This window comes from Oryctolagus cuniculus, chromosome 15, assembly GCF_051225735.1.
Source record: "Oryctolagus cuniculus isolate XC-2025 breed Fujian yellow rabbit chromosome 15, ASM5122573v1, whole genome shotgun sequence".
NCBI lineage: Eukaryota > Metazoa > Chordata > Mammalia > Lagomorpha > Leporidae > Oryctolagus > Oryctolagus cuniculus.
In genome coordinates, this window is record NC_142881.1 from 87,730,253 (window position 1) to 87,746,618 (window position 16,366).

At 45.4% G+C, this 16,366-nt stretch overlaps 2 protein-coding genes across 2 annotated transcripts; one reads left to right on the forward strand and one right to left on the reverse strand.

Moving 5' to 3' along the window:
- Positions 1-5,169: 5,169 nt before the first annotated feature.
- On the forward strand, positions 5,170-7,616 carry LOC138845422 (olfactory receptor 6C75-like). The gene is given in 2 exon segments (XM_089314201.1): positions 5,170-7,381; positions 7,384-7,616. Coding segments are annotated over 2 exon segments (930 nt in total). The 5' UTR covers positions 5,170-6,684.
- On the reverse strand, positions 7,471-12,309 carry LOC127484186 (uncharacterized). Its single transcript, XM_089313648.1, has 5 exons — positions 12,155-12,309; positions 11,726-12,068; positions 8,494-8,617; positions 8,205-8,306; positions 7,471-7,598 (listed from the first exon to the last, which is right to left on the reverse strand). Exons 1-4 carry the CDS (start codon positions 12,307-12,309, stop codon positions 8,227-8,229), a joined length of 702 nt encoding a protein of 233 aa, XP_089169774.1. The 3' UTR covers positions 7,471-7,598; positions 8,205-8,226.
- Positions 12,310-16,366: the final 4,057 nt, after the last annotated feature.

Consider the following 16,366-nt stretch of genomic DNA (forward strand, 5'->3'; position numbering starts at 1 on the left):
AAGTGGTGCTGGTGAAATTGGACCTCTGCAGGCAGGAAGACCAAACAAGACCCCGACCTGACATCTTATGAAAAAGTCAACTCTAAATGAACCAAGGATCTAAACCCATGACTTGAGACCATCAATTATTAGAGAAAAACTTTGGGGAAGCTTTGCACGAGATTGGCATAGGCAAAGCCTTCTTGGAAGCACAGGCAATACAAGCAAAATCATGTAAATGGGATTACTTCAAGCTAAGAGCTTCTGCAGTGCAAAGGAAACACTCCACAAAGTGAAGCGGCAACAGACAGAACAGGAGAAAATATCTGCAAACTGTGCAACTGATAAAGGATTAATATCTGGAATCTACAATGAGCCCAAGAAACTAAACAACAACAAAAGAAATTATCCAGTTAAGAAATGGGCATAGGACTTAAGCAGGAATCTATTTTTTTAAGATATATTTATTTATTTGAAAGAGTTACACAGAAAGAGAAGGAGAGGCAGAGAGAGGGAGAGAGGAATAGAGGGAGAGAAGGAGAGAGGAAGAGAGGGAGGGGGAGAGAGAGAGAGAGAGAGAGAGAGAGAGAGAGAGAGAGAGAGAGATGTCTTCCATCTGCTGGTTCACTCCCCAAATGGCCACAACAGCCAGAGCTGTTGACCTGAAGCAGATCTGAAGCCAGGAGCCAGGAGCTTCCTCCGGGTCTCCAACATGGGTGCAGGGGCTCAAGGACTTGGACATACTTCTACTACTTTCCCAGGATATCGCGAAGAACTGGATTGGAAGAGGAACAGTTGGGACATGAACCAGCACCCATATGGGATGCTGGCACTTCAGGCAGCAGCTTTGCCTGCCACACCACAGAGCCACCCCAACAGGCATCTTTCGAAAGTTGTCATTCAAAGGGCCAACAGACATGTGAAAAAGTGCTCAGGATTACTAGCCAACAGAGAAATGCAAATAAAAACCACAATCAGGTTTCATCTCACTTAGAATGGCTATCATCCAAAACCAAAACACAACAAATCTGGGAAGATGTAGGGAAAAAATACCCTAAATACACTGTTGGTGGGAATGTAAACTAGTACAGCCATAACGGGAGACAATGTGGAGATTCCTCCAGAATCTGAAAAGACCTACCCTATGACCCAGCCAGCCATCTTACTCCTGGGAACTGTCCAAAATGAAATGAAAGCAGTGTATCAGAGTTTTCTGGGGGCCATCACTGTGGCGCATTGGGTTAACACCCTGGCCTGAAGCGCCACCATCCCATATGGGTGCCAGTTCAAGTCCTGGCTGCTCCATTTCTGATCCAGCTCTCTGCTGTGGCCTGGGAAAGCAGTAGAAGATGGCCCAAGTCCTTGGGCCCCTGCACCCACGTGGGAGACCTGGAAGAATCTCCTTGGCTCCTGGCTTCGGATCCACACAGCTCTGGCTGTTGTGGACATTTGGGGAATGAACCAGTGGACAGAAGGCCACTCTCTCTTTCTCTGCCTCTCATCTTTCTGTGCAACTCTGACTTTCAAATAAATAAATAAATCTTTCAAAAAAACGATTTTTCTGTACCCTTATTTATTGTAGCTCAATTCAATATAGCCAAGATATGCAGATATGCAGTAAGCCCAGATGTCCATGAACCCATGATTGGATAACAAAAATGTGGTATATATATACTTTGGAATACTACTAAGCAGTAAAAAAAATGAAACCTTGTCTTTTGCAACAAAAGAAATTGTGTATAGCAGCTTTAATTATATTATTGAATCAAAGAGATCACAGATGACTACCAATGGAAGAGGGGCGACTTACATTCTATGTATGCAGTGCTGCTGCTAGGAAGTATAAAAGAACCATCAAGCAACACAAGAGAGCAGAGATGAGTCTCAGAAATCTGTAGGAAAAAAAAGCCAGGTAAGCAACATGTTCCATTCAAAAGCTGTGTTCCATTCAATACTGGTGGAGAGTTTGAGTTTAGCCAAGGACATAAGACTCTACTTCCCACATCAGAGTGCCTGGGTTCCATGTGAACACTTGATCAGTATACAAAATTCAACCTCTCTCTGTCTCTCAAGGAAGTAAAAACTAATTTGTTTTAAAGATTTATTTGTTGGGGCCAGCACTGTGGCCTGGTATGTTGGGCCTCCGCTGGCAGCACTGGCATCCTTTATGGGTACCAATTTGTGTCCTGGCTGCTCTTCTTCCCAGCCAGCTCTCTGCTTGTGGCCTGGGAAAGTAGTGGAATATAGCTCAAGTGCTTGGGCTCCTCCACCCATATGTGAGACCTAGAAGAAGCTCCTGGCTCCTGACTTTGGATCTGCTTGGCTCTAGCCATTGAGGCCATTTGCGAAATGAACTAGCAGATAGAAGACCTTTCTCTCTGTCTTTCCCTCTCTCTATCTATAACTCTGTCAAATAAATACATAAAATATCAAAAAATATTTATGGCTTATTTGAAAGAATGAGAGAGAGAGAGCGAGAGAGAGAGAGAGATCTTTAATTTGCTGGTTCACCCCCAGATGGTCACAATGATTGGGGCTGAGCCACACCAAAGCCAGGAGCTTCATCCTTGTCTCTCACATGGTGCAGGGGTCCAAGCACTTGGGCCATCCTTTGCTGATTCCCCAGGCACAATAGCAGGGAGTTGCATCAGAAATGGAGCAGCCAGAACATGAACCGGTGCTCATATGGGATGCTGGCGTTGAAGGCAATGACTTTACCTGCTATGCCAAAAAGTTGGCTCAATAAAAGCTAATTTTTAAAAAAGACATAAGTAGTTTCTGATGATAGAAACAAAAAAAATGTTTTTCGTAGTGTGGGCTATTGACTATGAAGAGCACAAGGAAATTTGTGCTGAAAAGGGAATATTTTATAAGTTGATTTCAGCAATGTCTCATGGCTGTTTATATATGCAGAAAATTATTGATCTCTACAGTTAAATTTGTGCATTTTACAGTATGTAAATTATATGTCAATAAAGAAAAATTATAACAGTGTATAGTCCCTACCAATTTGACAAGTATTTAAAACAATGACTATTTTGATTTTGTCAAGTGTATACAACAACTAAAGGAAATCATAGAGTACAAAAAAGCAATGTATATGAGCAAAATTGACATTTTGAGATTTGATCACTGTTTAGAGCCACTGTCTATACTTCTTGACAAACAGTGGTTTTCCTACTTGGTACATGTCAAATTTTTTATTTAGTGTAGGGTTAGGCTTGTGGTTATAAAGTAAATTGAAATTATGTCTTGTAAAAATTAAAAGAAGGAGAAAGGAGGGTAGGAGCAAAGGAGGTAGGAAGGGTAGGAAGTTTCATTATGCTCTTAAAACTGTGCATTGAAATACATGATAGCTGTTCCATTTATATAAATAAAAACTTACAAAAAGAAAAGCAATACATTTCTGACATGTGCTAGTATAATTTTAATGATTTTGTATCTTTTAAACTTCATAGCAGTGAAGTTGGATGTCTTTGCCTTTGTCCATTGTGTATAGCCCATGCCTCCTGGCCTTAAGAGCCATGGTCTTCTTGCTCTTTATTTGTTGAACTCTATACTTAGTGGAGCCAATAAGTTGTTGATGAGCATGAAATTGAAAAATCCCCCAAATAATAAGTATAGTTTTTTTTAAAAAAGTGAGGTTAAAATCATGCAGAAAACATTAAAAAAAAGTAATTGTAAAAATATTTATGTGGTTTATCCCTATGTCTCTTGAAATACATAATTTGAGATGATATCACCTTGGGGTCATCTTGCCAAATCCATCTCTGAAGTCTTTTTTGTTATTTATTTATTTGACAGGTAGAGTATAGACAGTGAGAGAGAGTGAGAGAGAGAGAGAGAGAGAAAGAAAGAAAGGTCTTCCTTCCATTGGTTCACTCCCCAAATGGCGGTCACTGCCAGCGCTGTGCCAACCCAAAGCCAGGAGCCAGGAGCCAGGTGCTTCTTCCTGGTCTCCCATGTGGGTACACGGGCCCAAGCACTTGGGCCATCCTCCACTGCCCTCCTTGGGCCACAGCAGAGAGCTGGACTGGAAGAGGAGCAACTGGGACTAGAACCTGGTGCCCATATAGGATGCTGGTGCTGCAGGCGGAGGATTAACCTAGTGAACCCTGGCGCCAGCCCCTCTGAAGTCTTTTATTGGGAACCACGTAGATTATGGAGAATGATGGCAGAGAAATGGTAACTAGAGTATATTTCTGCTGAACTTTCCCATTTCCAACAATGAACAATTAAATACCCCCAAGACTCTGCTGTGATTGTAGTCCCTGCCTCATTTTCGCTCCTCTAATGAAATCTGAATGTCCAAGGGTTTGTCCTTTGGGACCCTGTGTATCCTCAGTGGTGGTGGCAAACACCCCTGAGATAAGGGCATTTAAATGTGTTTTCTTTTTCCACTGTGATGACCTCACTAACTCAGACAGGTGGAGAGAGGCCGGTCTGGGAGAGTGGCCCAGAAATTAGGCCCTTCTTGTCTGTTTTCCTGGGTCTTTCTGGGGCGATGCACAAGCAGTGCTGTTGGTTTTCAAGGTGGACTCTGCCGTCACGTCTGTTAGAGTGGGCCGCCGTATGCTAAGGAGCTTGCAGCAGCTCACCTGCGCTTGCTCGGGCGGATGTGGGCATGCTGCATTCTGTAGTGAAGTAGGCTTTACCAGCAAGTTAGCCAAAGGGAAACTACAACTGTTCATCCTCTAAGGTCTGGAAATCTCTGTTTTCCTTGGAAATAATCAGCCTTACTAGTAATTTCCTACTGAGTTAGGACACAAGATGCCAACTGGCTTTTTGATAATGCAAAGATATCCTAACTGGGTGTTCTTTCTTTTTCCTTCCCAGTGGCTTTGGGAAAAGACCCTGGTTTGTTGGAAGGAAAAAGAAGCACAAGATTGCAGAAGCACTGTTTCCTGTGAGTTATTTCTTGGTGAGCACTTGAACAAGGGAATAATTTGCAAGCTAATGGGTCTAATATTGAAACCACAGAGTGATTGTGTTCAGGCTAGGATTGTGGATGACTCATAGCTAAAGCAACTTATTTAGCCAAGTTGAAGAATTAATGCAATTTCTTATGATGACTTACTCACTACACCACTGAGTTCCAGCAGGTATAGAGACCTCTTCACCAAAGAGCACATACTTCCTCATCTGATTTCCATCTAGGGGTGGCATTTAAAGAAACTAGAGTTATTGCTCTTCTAGTAGTTGCAATGTGCATCCAACCACAGCAGAACTTCCGCATACAACAATAATGTTCCAGGATAAAGCCACGTTGAGGGGGTAATGGATGACCAACAGCAGGAGACACTTGCATTCTCCTAAACCGATAGAGTTAGAATTAGTGTATCACCCACTTTGCATTTGCTTGTATGCTTGAACAATGCAGTCCATGGAACCATTCCTCCTCCACCTTCTTTAGACATGATTTCTCTTATGTCTGTGGAGTGGAAAGTGAAGACAAACTACAATAGTGAGTTTTCCTGCTTGCGCTAGAGTTTTGGGCACAGAACTCAGGCTACATGGACTTCATGTAAATAACTGGGTTAGAACATGATAATGGGAGCATGGCTTTTTCAAGCTTCCCAATGTCGTGTCAGATGGGTGAAATCTGTGTGCAGGGCCACTCCAGGGGATCATGCCATTCCTGAAATGTAGGAACTACCATAGTGACCCATGCCAGAACATCCCCTGAGGTTTGACAGCCTTCATTGCTATTAGTTGTTAATGTTGCCTACAAAAATAATTTTCATACTGCTTTGTTTTCCTTATGGAATAGTATTCAAAATAGGTTGTTTATTAGAAAAATGAGCTCACACATAAAAAGCAATTCTCAAAAACAAATGCAAAAAATTAACCTTCAATTTTTTGTTTACAATTTAACAAAAGGAAAAATACCTAATGATTTATACAACAATTTTTAGCTAATTTTTCCTTATTTATTTGAGAGACAAATAGAGAGAAACACATGCACACATACAGACACACAGATGGAGAGAGAGAGAAGAGAGAGAGAGGCAGAAACAGAGAGAGAGAAATATCAGCCTCTGGTTTACCACCCAAATGCCAAAAACACACCATGTCAAGGGCATGACCCCAAATAAGTGAGCCATCCTCTCTGCCTCTCAGTGTCTGCATTAGCATGGGAGGCTGGAGTCAGGAGTTTCAGCCAGAATAGATCCAAGACACCCTGATAAGTGAAATGGGTGTCCTGACCAATAAACTAAATGTATGCTTCCTATAATAAAAATATTTTAAAAACAGAAAGTTACTGGCCGGCGCCGCGGCTCAGTAGGCTAATCTTCCGCCTTGTGGCGCTGGCACACCAGGTTCTAGTTCCGGTTGGGGCGCCGGAGTCTGTCCCAGTTGCCCCTCTTCCAGGCCAGCTCTCTGCTGTGGCCAGGGAGTGCAGTGGAGGATGGCCCAAGTGCTTGGGCCCTGCACCTGCATGGGAGACCAGGAGAAGCACCTGGCTCCTGCCTTCGGATCAGTGCAGCGCACCAGCTGTGGCGGCCATTGGAGGGTGAACCAACAGCAAAGGAAGACCTTTCTCTCTGTCTCTCTCTCTCACTGTCCACTCTGCCTGTCCAAAAAAAAAAAAAAAGAAAGTTACTCCCCATTGAGAATAGTAACTGCAAACAGCTTTTGAAATGGTGGTCATCAATTAAGCTATTTATCAATGAGAGTATTTTCTGCCCAACAGATCAAAGAGGGATGCAGATATTGATGGAGGTGAGGAACCAGACAACTGTCCAGGAGTTCACCCTGCAGGGGTTCCCTGCTCTCCAGCGCCTTGGGAAAGTCCTCTTCCTGGTGCACCTGCTGGCATACCTGGCCTCCATCACAGGAAACACGCTTATCATCACCGTCACCTGGGCTGACCAGCGCCTCCACCCACCCATGTATATTTTGATCAGCAGTTTCTCATTCTACGAATGCTGTTTTATTAGCACAGTGATTCCTAAGCTGCTGTCCATCTTTCTTTTAGGACAGCAAAGAATTCACTTTACTGCATGTCTCACACAAGCCTTTTCTTTCTTATTCCTTGGGTCAACAATTTTCTTCCTCCTGGCTGTGATTTCCTTGGATCGATACCTGGCCATTTGCAAGCCTCTACACTACCCGGCCATCATGAACCTGTGGGTGTGTTTGCTTCTGGTTTCCTGCTGCTGCACAGTGTCCTTCCTCTTCATCACTGCTCTGGTTCTCAAGGTTTCCCAGTTGTCCTTCTGTGGCTCCGACCTCATCCCTCACTTCTTCTGCGACTTTGGTGCCTTAATTCACGTCTCCTGCTCTGACACCATACCTGTTGAAATATATGCCTTCTTCCTTGCTTTATGTATCATTATGATGTCACTCACTGTGACCATCATCGCATATGGCAACATCATAGTCACCATTGTGTAGCTCCCATTAGACAGAAAGCTTTCTCCACCTGCTCGTCTCACCTCATCGTCCTCTCTCTCATGTACGGCAGCTGTCTTTTCATCTATGTGAAGCCAAAGCAGACGAGCAGGGTGGACTTCAACAGACAGGCTGCTCTGGTGAACACGGTGCTGACCCCAGTGCTGAACCCTGTCATCTACACCCTGCGCAACAAGCAGGTGCACCAGGCTCTCAGGGGTGCCCTGTGCAGGGGGAAGTAGAACCACAGCTCCTCAGTGGAGGGTGCAGCTTCTCTATGATTGAATCCAATCTTTCCAATCTACAGAATCTTCTCCAGAACTTTATAGTTTTAACTATGTTTCTTTATTCATGTTTGATTTTTATCTTTGAAAAAGAGCTGATATTTGATACAATAAATCTTTTTGATAGCTCTATATTCCATCTTACTCTGGGATACAATATTATCTGCTATATTCATTTCATTAATTTTAAATCAATAATATTCAAAGAATTTTAATCAAGAACCTCAAATCTGTGAATATATTTCATGCATGCTGAATCTCAGCTGAGAAGCTGTTTTTTCATATATTTACTTGTGATAATTAGAAGGAGATAACTAACAGAATTCTTAAATATTAAGAATATCAAATTGGGGTCAGTGCTGTGGCATAGCAGGTGGGGCCACCGTATGTGGTGCTGGCATCCCACATGGGCACCTTTGCCAATTTCTCAGTTCTGTGATTTGGACAGGAGGGGGACAGTGGAGTAGGCCTTTCTGAGTATCCCCTGAGGTTTCTGACACAATGTGTCCTTCATCTGACCCACACTTGGTTTCACCCTAACATTACCTTGTCATTCTCTGGGTCATTCTCATGTCCCAGAGAGCTGCTCCTCTTCCTTCATCCGCACCTTCAGTTCTGGGATCTCAGGATGTGGTTTCAGCTCCAGACCTGCAGGAGACACAGAGGAGGGACTAGGTCATGTCTCAGCCTCAGTTTCCAGGGCACGGTGTGGTTCCCCAGGGACTCAGAGGAACCTGAGCAGGAGGACCTCAGAGAGGAACAATACACACTTTACCTCACTGATGATGAACATGAGGTCCATGCAGACTAAGAGGTTGTCTCAGCACCACAGCACCTGATGGTAGTAGGGCCACCCCATGAGCTTTGACCTCCAGCTTCCCTGTCCCAGGCTTGACTCTTGTCTTCCAGGAATGCAAGGCTGGGTTTTGTGAACTTTGCATAAAGCACTGGTATTTCTGCTGCAAAAAACAAACAAAAGTAAGAAGGTCCTTCCTTGGACACATCTTTTCTCACAATTCTTTTCTCCCATTATTTATTCTCTGTTTTCAATCACTGGGTGATAGAATGTGAGAGATAACACTCAAGTTTAACAGGTATTTAACACAGCCCTGCCTGTCCTGTGGAGCCCTCACCTCCGGAATTCTCCCTCAGGCTTTCTCCTCTGCGGCAATGCTGGAGAGTGTCAGACCTCATGGAGGTCATTTCTGTATGGAGATCCATGCTATTGTTTTTTTGTCCTGGAGCCAGGGAGAGTAGAGATTCCTTCTGGGCCCCTGTAGACTTAGCTTTTCTACTAGGCTGTTCTGCTAGTGTCAAAGATAAAAAAATTTAAAAACCACCATGAACTACGCAAATCAGGTCAATAAAGATTTTCCAGAGGTGCCTGAGATTGTGAGAACAGCCTCTGGTAGAAAGTGGTCAAAGCCAAGCACGCGGCATTGGCAGACTGACTCAGGTAAGGTGTATGTGCAAAACAACCAAGAGACAGCTGCTGACATCAGGAAGAAGGCAAACATCAGAGGAGTGTGAGAAGAAAGGACGATTACTGGCTCAAATGAAGATGGCAGTATCGCAGGCTGAGACCCAGAGGCAAGGCCCATGTCTCAGAGGATTAGTCCTCGGCCCTGAAACCTATCCCAGGAAGTCCTGTTGGATTTGCCCATCTCAACTTGAAAACTTTTGGATGCATGACTTCCTTGTGGCCTCCATTTCTACCCTTGCTGAATTAGAGCCACTGTCACTGTCACCCTATGTCCCCTGCACACTGGGGGCAGATAAGCAGTTTGTTTAATGTCAGAGTCCACAGATGGAGGGAATCATAGAAAGCATCCACACTTAACAAATGCCTTCAACACCTCACTTACATCTCACTTTCATGAACCAGGTAAATTCCAAACTTCTGATGTGAGGCATCTACCTGACAGGTGAAGTTCTTTTATTCCTTATATGTTCTGGATTATTATTATTATTTTTTTTTGACAGGCAGAGTGGACAGTGAGAGAGAGACAGAGAGAAAGGTCTTTCTTTTTGCCGTTGGGTCACCCTCCAATGGCCGCCGCGGCTGGTGCGCTGCGGCCGGCGCACCGCGCTGATCCTATGGCAGGTGCTTCTCCTGGTCTCCCATGGGGTGCAGGGCCCAAGGACCTGGGCCATCCTCCACTGCACTCCCTGGCCACAGCAGAGAGCTGGCCTGGAAAAGGGGCAACCGGGACAGAATCTGGCACCCCGACCGGGACTAGAACTCGGTGTGCGGGCTCCACAAGGTGGAGGATTAGCCTAGTGAGCCGCGGCGCTGGCTGTTCTGGATTATTAATTCTTTATTAGCTACACAGTTCGTGAATTCCAAAATCAATGGCCTTATTGTATACTCACAACCATCTTGATGAGATTTTATAAGTGCTATCCAATTCTCAATAGCTAAAAAAAATTAAATACCTTGTGATAAGTTCAACCAGATGTTAAAGACTTCTTCAATGGAAATTTAAAAGCAATTGAATTTAATGATAGAAATCGAAGCAGACACAATATAATGAAATTTCCTCGTATGCTCTTGATTTGGAAGTATTAATATTATTAAAATGTCAAAACTAGCCAAAATAATTTAGATTCAGTATAGTCCCCATCAAAATTCTGATGACATCCTCACAGAATTAGAAAAAAAATCTTAAAATTCTTAAGAAAACCAAAAGTCTCGGAATACTGAAAGTATTCTTAACCCAATGAAGCCAAAGCTAAAGGCATCACCATGCAAAATTTCAAGATGTGCCACAAAGCTATTGAGACCAAAACGGTATGGTACCAACATAGCAATAGACACATAGGACAATGGAACTAAAGAGAATCCATAGAAATTCATGCACCTACATCCCAGTTAGTTTTGACAAAGGTGTGAAAAACACTCCCTGAAGAAATGTATATGTATTTCATAAGTGGGGCTGGGTATTTTGTCCTTTGCCATTGATTTCTTGATTTTACCATTGATTTTCTTTCTCTCTTTGTTAAAGGATTTATTTTATTTATTTATTGGAACGTTGGGGAGGGGGAAGGGGAGAGAGAGAGAGAGAGAGAGAGAGAGGCAAAGGAAAAGAGAGACTGACCCTCTATTGGCCTGTTAACTTCCAAAATAGCCACAATGGCAAGGGCTGGGCAGGCTGAAATCAGGAGCCAAGAGCTTCATCTGGGTCTCCCATGTGGGTGCCACAGCGCCCCCACAACCCTGCCCTTCTGTGCACGCCCTGTCGCCCCACGCTGCACTCCTGGGCTCCTCCCTTAGTGTGACCGCGCCAGCTCCAGAGCCTCTAACCCTAGACAGTGCGGGATGACCTGCAGCCACCTAAACCTCACTTCCTTACCTGCACTTCAGACCTCAGAGACTTCTGCCGGCCACAGTTATAAACTACAAGCCCGCACGCAGGAGGCAAGGCCTCCTCTCTCTAAGAGAAAAACAGCGGATTCTAGCTCCTGGAGACTGGTAAGTTTCAAGTCAGTTTCTCTGCACAGCACCAGAAACGCCGCGGTCAGTCCTCTGCTGTGTCCTGGTGGGCTAAGCCTCTGGCTGCAGGGCCGGCTTCCCCCGTGGGCGCTGGTTCCGTCCTGGCTGCCCCTCTTCGTCTGGCTCTCTCCTAATGGCCTGGGGAAGCCGTGGAAGGTGGCCCGAGGGCTTGGGCCCTGCTCCTGCCTGGGAGACCCCTTGTTGTGGCCACTTGGAGAGCGAACGAGAGGACGGAAGACCCTCGTCTCTCCCCTCTCTGTAATTCTCTCTCGAATAAATAAACACAATGGTAAGAATAAAACTAGTTGAAAACAGGAGGCCGTGGTCCCGGAGAGCGCCCCCTGCCGCCCGGGCTCCGCAGCCCCGCGGCCTCCCCAGGGGCCCGGCCCTTCCCGCCCTCCCGGGAGCTGTGGGCGCGGCTCCCGCATCCCCCTCCGAGGAGCGCGTCCTGAGCCTGGGGCCGGCGCCCGTCCTCCTGGAACCCCGTCCCTGGGCGCGGTCCGCCCCGCGTCCCGTTTCCCTGTCTTCTCCTCTGACTCCGGTTCCGGAAGGCGGCCCTCACGTGACCCCGCACCGCTGTCCCGTCCCGGAGCCCTGGCGCGGGTCCTCCATTGTCCACAGCTCCGTTTTCTTCAGCGGGGTCCGCAGCAGCCCCCTCGGCGGCCTGCAGGCCGGGCTGGGGGTCGTCGACGGCGCCCTCGGGCGCAGGGGCCTCGCCTTCCTGAGGGCTGAGGGCACCGGGTGGTGGGCGGGGCTTGCGGCGGGCGGGAAAGCGCCGGGGGCGTGGCGGGGGCGTGGCCTGTGGGCGCCCGCGGTCTGGGGCGGGGTCGTCCCGCGCGTCCGCGCTCCCGCCCTTCCCAGCCGCGTGGGAGCTGACGGAGGAGCGGGTGCGCGGCGCTGTGGCTGCGGGGTCCCCTCTGTGGAGTTAATGCTCGCCCTGCCACCTGAGCTCGGCTTCCGCTCTTCCCTCTGGGGTCCCGACCCTGCCTCCCCCGCCGTGGACCCCTCTTCCCGGGTCTCTCTGGCCCGGATCCCGAGGGAGCCGCAGAGTCCGGAGGAGAAGGAGCCTTCCTCGTGCGGACTGTCCGCTGTATTTATTGCTCCTGTCACTTGGCTGCTGTTGGTGGGTGATTGCTTCTGCCTTTTTTCCCGCGTCATGCACTTTCCCAGGCTTGTTTTGTGGATGAACTTTAGGAAGGTATTGGAAAGTGTAGCAGATAGTCAGGCTGTGAGTTCTCCTGCGTCTCTAGCTGCCTCTTCTCTCGCGTTTCCTGCGCTCTGTTGATGGCCACCAGTAAGAGATTTCCCAGAGTCCGAGACACCTGGGTGCTTGCAAATGCTGCTCTCTGCAGTTCTCCCTTCGGTATTGTTCTGATGGTTGTTTTTCTATTTCTTTTTCCTCTATTTTCTCTCTCTCTCTCTCTCTCTCTTCTACCTCACACTGTAGGCTGAACTCTCGATGTAACACAGGGTTAATTATACGTATTTTAAAGCAATTGGAAAAAAAGATACCAGCTGAAAAAAGGGAGGGAATAAGAGATGGAGGAGGTAGTCTGAAACTGTAAAAAAGGTATAGTTATGCATACAAGCATATAGACTCACCTCTAAGGGTACAGGCTAAGAACTACTCATGGGGCTCCAACCCCATAAGAATCGGTGGTATAAACCCATCTTCAATGTTACAATGATCAGCTTATGTGTTAAAGGCAACAGATAGACCGGTCGGACTGAAAGGCCTGCAAGAGCATCTCAGGAATGGAAATCTAAGACAGGATTTCCCAGTGCAGGAAATAAAACAACAACAACCACCACCCTACACGGAGGATCTCTACGAGACCTCAGAGGAAAGGAAGGGTCATCAAAGAAGGAGAGACTTCTCTGAAGGGAGAGGAGAACATCCTCGTTGCTTATGGCCGTGTCCAAGTAGCGACAGAGTCTATGGTCACAAAAGGCCTCCACAGCCCTGACAGCTCAGGACAAAGCCTGGGGTGATCACTGACGTCATAAAAAAGTGTTAATTGTTAAAGGAATAACAGTAGTCAATGTGCACTTGCGCCCCAGGTAGGACCTCTGTCCCTATTGAATTGACTACAAATTCTCTCCCCAAACTGTACTCTGCATATTGCGTATGGGCATGGGGACAGATTGTTGACCTATATGATTAGCATAGAGATGGTCCTCTCTATATAAAGTCATACTAAAAATGATCCATAAATTAAGAAGGAGATGGGAGAGGGAATGGGAGGTGGGAAGGGAGTGGGGTTGGGGGCATGAGGGAAAGAACCACTGTATTCCTAAAGTTGTATATATATAAAAATTCATTCATTAAATAAAAAAAGATTATGCTTTCTAAAAAAAAGAAAAAGAAACTCAATAATCTTCAAAGAAGAACACAAGGATGATACATCTGTTGGGAGCTCTTAGACAGAACTATAACTTGTGAGATGTAATAATATCCTCCATTTAATGCACTTCAAGTAAGTGATTCTGGAGAACAGTTTCACTATTAAGGCCCATGATACAACTCTTTGAGGACAGAGGGCAGTGCACAGTGACTCTCACTGTGTCTTTAACAAATAACACTCTTACCTCTGACATCAGTGATCACCCAAGCCACTTGACATGAGCTGCCTCGGCTACAGAAGCCTTCTGGATCCACCTAGCTCAACAAGGCCATAAGCAAAGAGGAAATTCTCTCCTCCCTTCAGGGAAAGTACATCCTTCTTCAGGGGCCACTTCTTTCCACGGGGGTCTACCCTCAGGGGTCCTCTTTGTAGGGCAATTTTTGCTCAAGTGTCTTAGATTTCCATGCCTGAAATGTTCTCATGGGCTTTCCAGCCAGACTGGAATGCCTTATGGGCAAATTCTGAGTTCACAGTGCTACTCATTCTATGAGTCTGTTGTATGGACCACTTTTCATGCTAGAGCCTCCACACCTTTTGAATTCTGTCTATTATTGTTTCCAAACACTTCATCCTATTTATATGATCACTTTAACACTTGATCCATCTATATGTTCACTTTACCACTTAATCCTATCCACTTGTCTTTGTAACACTTAACCTGCTATTTTTATCAGTCAGCTTAAGGGATTTTGGGGTCTGATGGCAACTTGTTAAGCCGTACCCTTAGAAGTAAGGGATCTAATACTTGATCCATCACATGCTGCCTCCTAGTGTGCACATTAGCAGGAAACTGGACGGGAAGCCCTTTGATGATTCCAACCCAGATACTCAAATATAGGATGTAAGGGGCGGGTGCCGTGGCTCACTCGGTTAATCCTCTGCAGGAAAATTTTTGAGCAAAGAAATACCTTCACAACATGAGTAAAAGAAACAAGCTTTAGCCCGGCACCATGGCACACTTGGCTAATCTTCCGCCTGTGGTGCCAGCATCCCATATGGGTGCCCGGTTCTAGTCCCAGTAGCTCCTCTTCCAGTCCAGCTCTCTGCTGTGGCCCGGGAGGGCAGTGGAGGATGGCCCAAGTGCTTGGGCCCTGCACCCCCATGGGAGACCAGGAAGAAGCACCTGGCACCTGGCTCCTGGCTTCACATTGGCACAGCGCCATCCGTGGCAGCAATTTGGGGAGTGAACCAATGGAAAGAAGACCTTTCTCTCTCTGTCTCTCTCTCTCACTGTCTATAACTGTACCTGTCAAATAAAAAAATATAGGATGTGAGCATTGCCAAATGCATCTTAACTGTTGAACCAAATGCCAGTCCCAAAAAGCTCAAAATTTTAAGGTTTATATTTGAATGGATTTTATATTTGAATGGTTTATATTTGAATTGGGATTTTTTGAAATTTTAAATTTTGATGTATAAATAGATGTAGGAGTCTCCACTGTGGCACAGTGGGTTAAGCCACCACTTGAGACACTGGCCTCCCCTATGAGTGCTGGTGGAGTCCCAGCAGCTCCACTTTCAGCTGATTCAGCTCCCTGTTGATGTGCCAGGGAAAGCAGTGGAAGACGGCTCAAGTCCTTGGGCCCTTGAGCTCCTGTGAGATACCCAGATGGAAGTCTGGGCTCCTAGCTTTGTCTTGGCCCAGCCCTGGCTGTTGCAGCCATTTGGGGAGTGAATGAATCAGAAGATGGAAGGTCTCTTACCCTCTCTCTGTAACTCAGCTTTTCAAATAAAAAATCAATCCTTAAGCATGCAAAAATGATATTGTAATGCACATATGCATAGTGTAATGATTACTGGAGACCAGTAATTAAAAATATTCATCATCTCACAGTTATCCTTCATGTTCCTGCACATGGTAAGGACCCACAAAATCTACTCTTAGAAAATTCTAATTCTAATAGAGAATATAGCTCCATTAATAACTCAGATTCTCATGCTTGACTTCAGAACCCTAGATTTAGTTCTTCTGTATAGCTACTACTTTGTACTCTTGGGTCAGAATCTCTCTATTCTTCCCACTTGACTCCACCACCTTGATGACCACCCTTATATTCTCTGTTTTGACATATTCAACTATTTTCCTTTTAGATTCCATACATAGCAGACATCACTCAGGATTACTGTTTCTATATCTGGTTAATTTCACTTTCCATAATATCCTCCAATTTCACCCAGTTTATCACAAATGACATGAGTTCCTTTATCTTTGAGTTGGACAGCATGCCATCATATAAATATATATATATACATATAATCATACATCTATCATGTACAATGTATTGCTACACATTATATATATATATATGTATACACACACATAAATATCTTTACACAGGTATGTGTGAGAATGAATCAAAAGGTTCAAGGGATTCCAAAGTGTCATGGAAAACCTGTAGTATCCTTTTGTAAAAGCACACTTTTCAAGCCATATATAGCCAGCAAGATATCTTATCCAGTCATCTGTTGATGGACAATTAGGCAGTTTTCATCTTGGCTATTGCAATCAGCTAGGGATTGCAGATATGTCTACTAAAGGTTGACATTTTTTTTTTCTTTTTTGCACTATATCCACAAGAAGGATGGATGGGTCCTTTGAAAGCTCCTAGCTTTCCACAGGCCCAGCTCCAGCCGTTGCAACTGATTGGGGGAGTGAACCAGTAGATGGAAGACACCTCTCTTCTCTCTTCCTGTCTCTCTGTCACTCTGCCTTTCAAATAAATAAATAAATACTTTAAAAAAGAGTATCAAATTAATGCAAGGATCATTTAACATGGTTATAGTGCTGAATTATGAAGAACAGCACACAC

Excerpts from the sequence above, each read along its gene's own strand:
- LOC127484186 (XM_089313648.1), bottom strand. The coding sequence starts at position 12,309 with ATGACGCGGGAAAAAAGGCAGAAGCAATCACCCACCAACAGCAGCCAA. Across the intron at positions 8,618-11,725 it reads GGCTCCGGGACGGGACAGCG|CAGAAATACCAGTGCTTTAT; the intron begins GTGCGGGGTCAC and ends TGTTTTTTGCAG. Across the intron at positions 8,307-8,493 it reads GGTGGCCCTACTACCATCAG|GTCTGGAGCTGAAACCACAT; the intron begins GTGCTGTGGTGC and ends TGTCTCCTGCAG.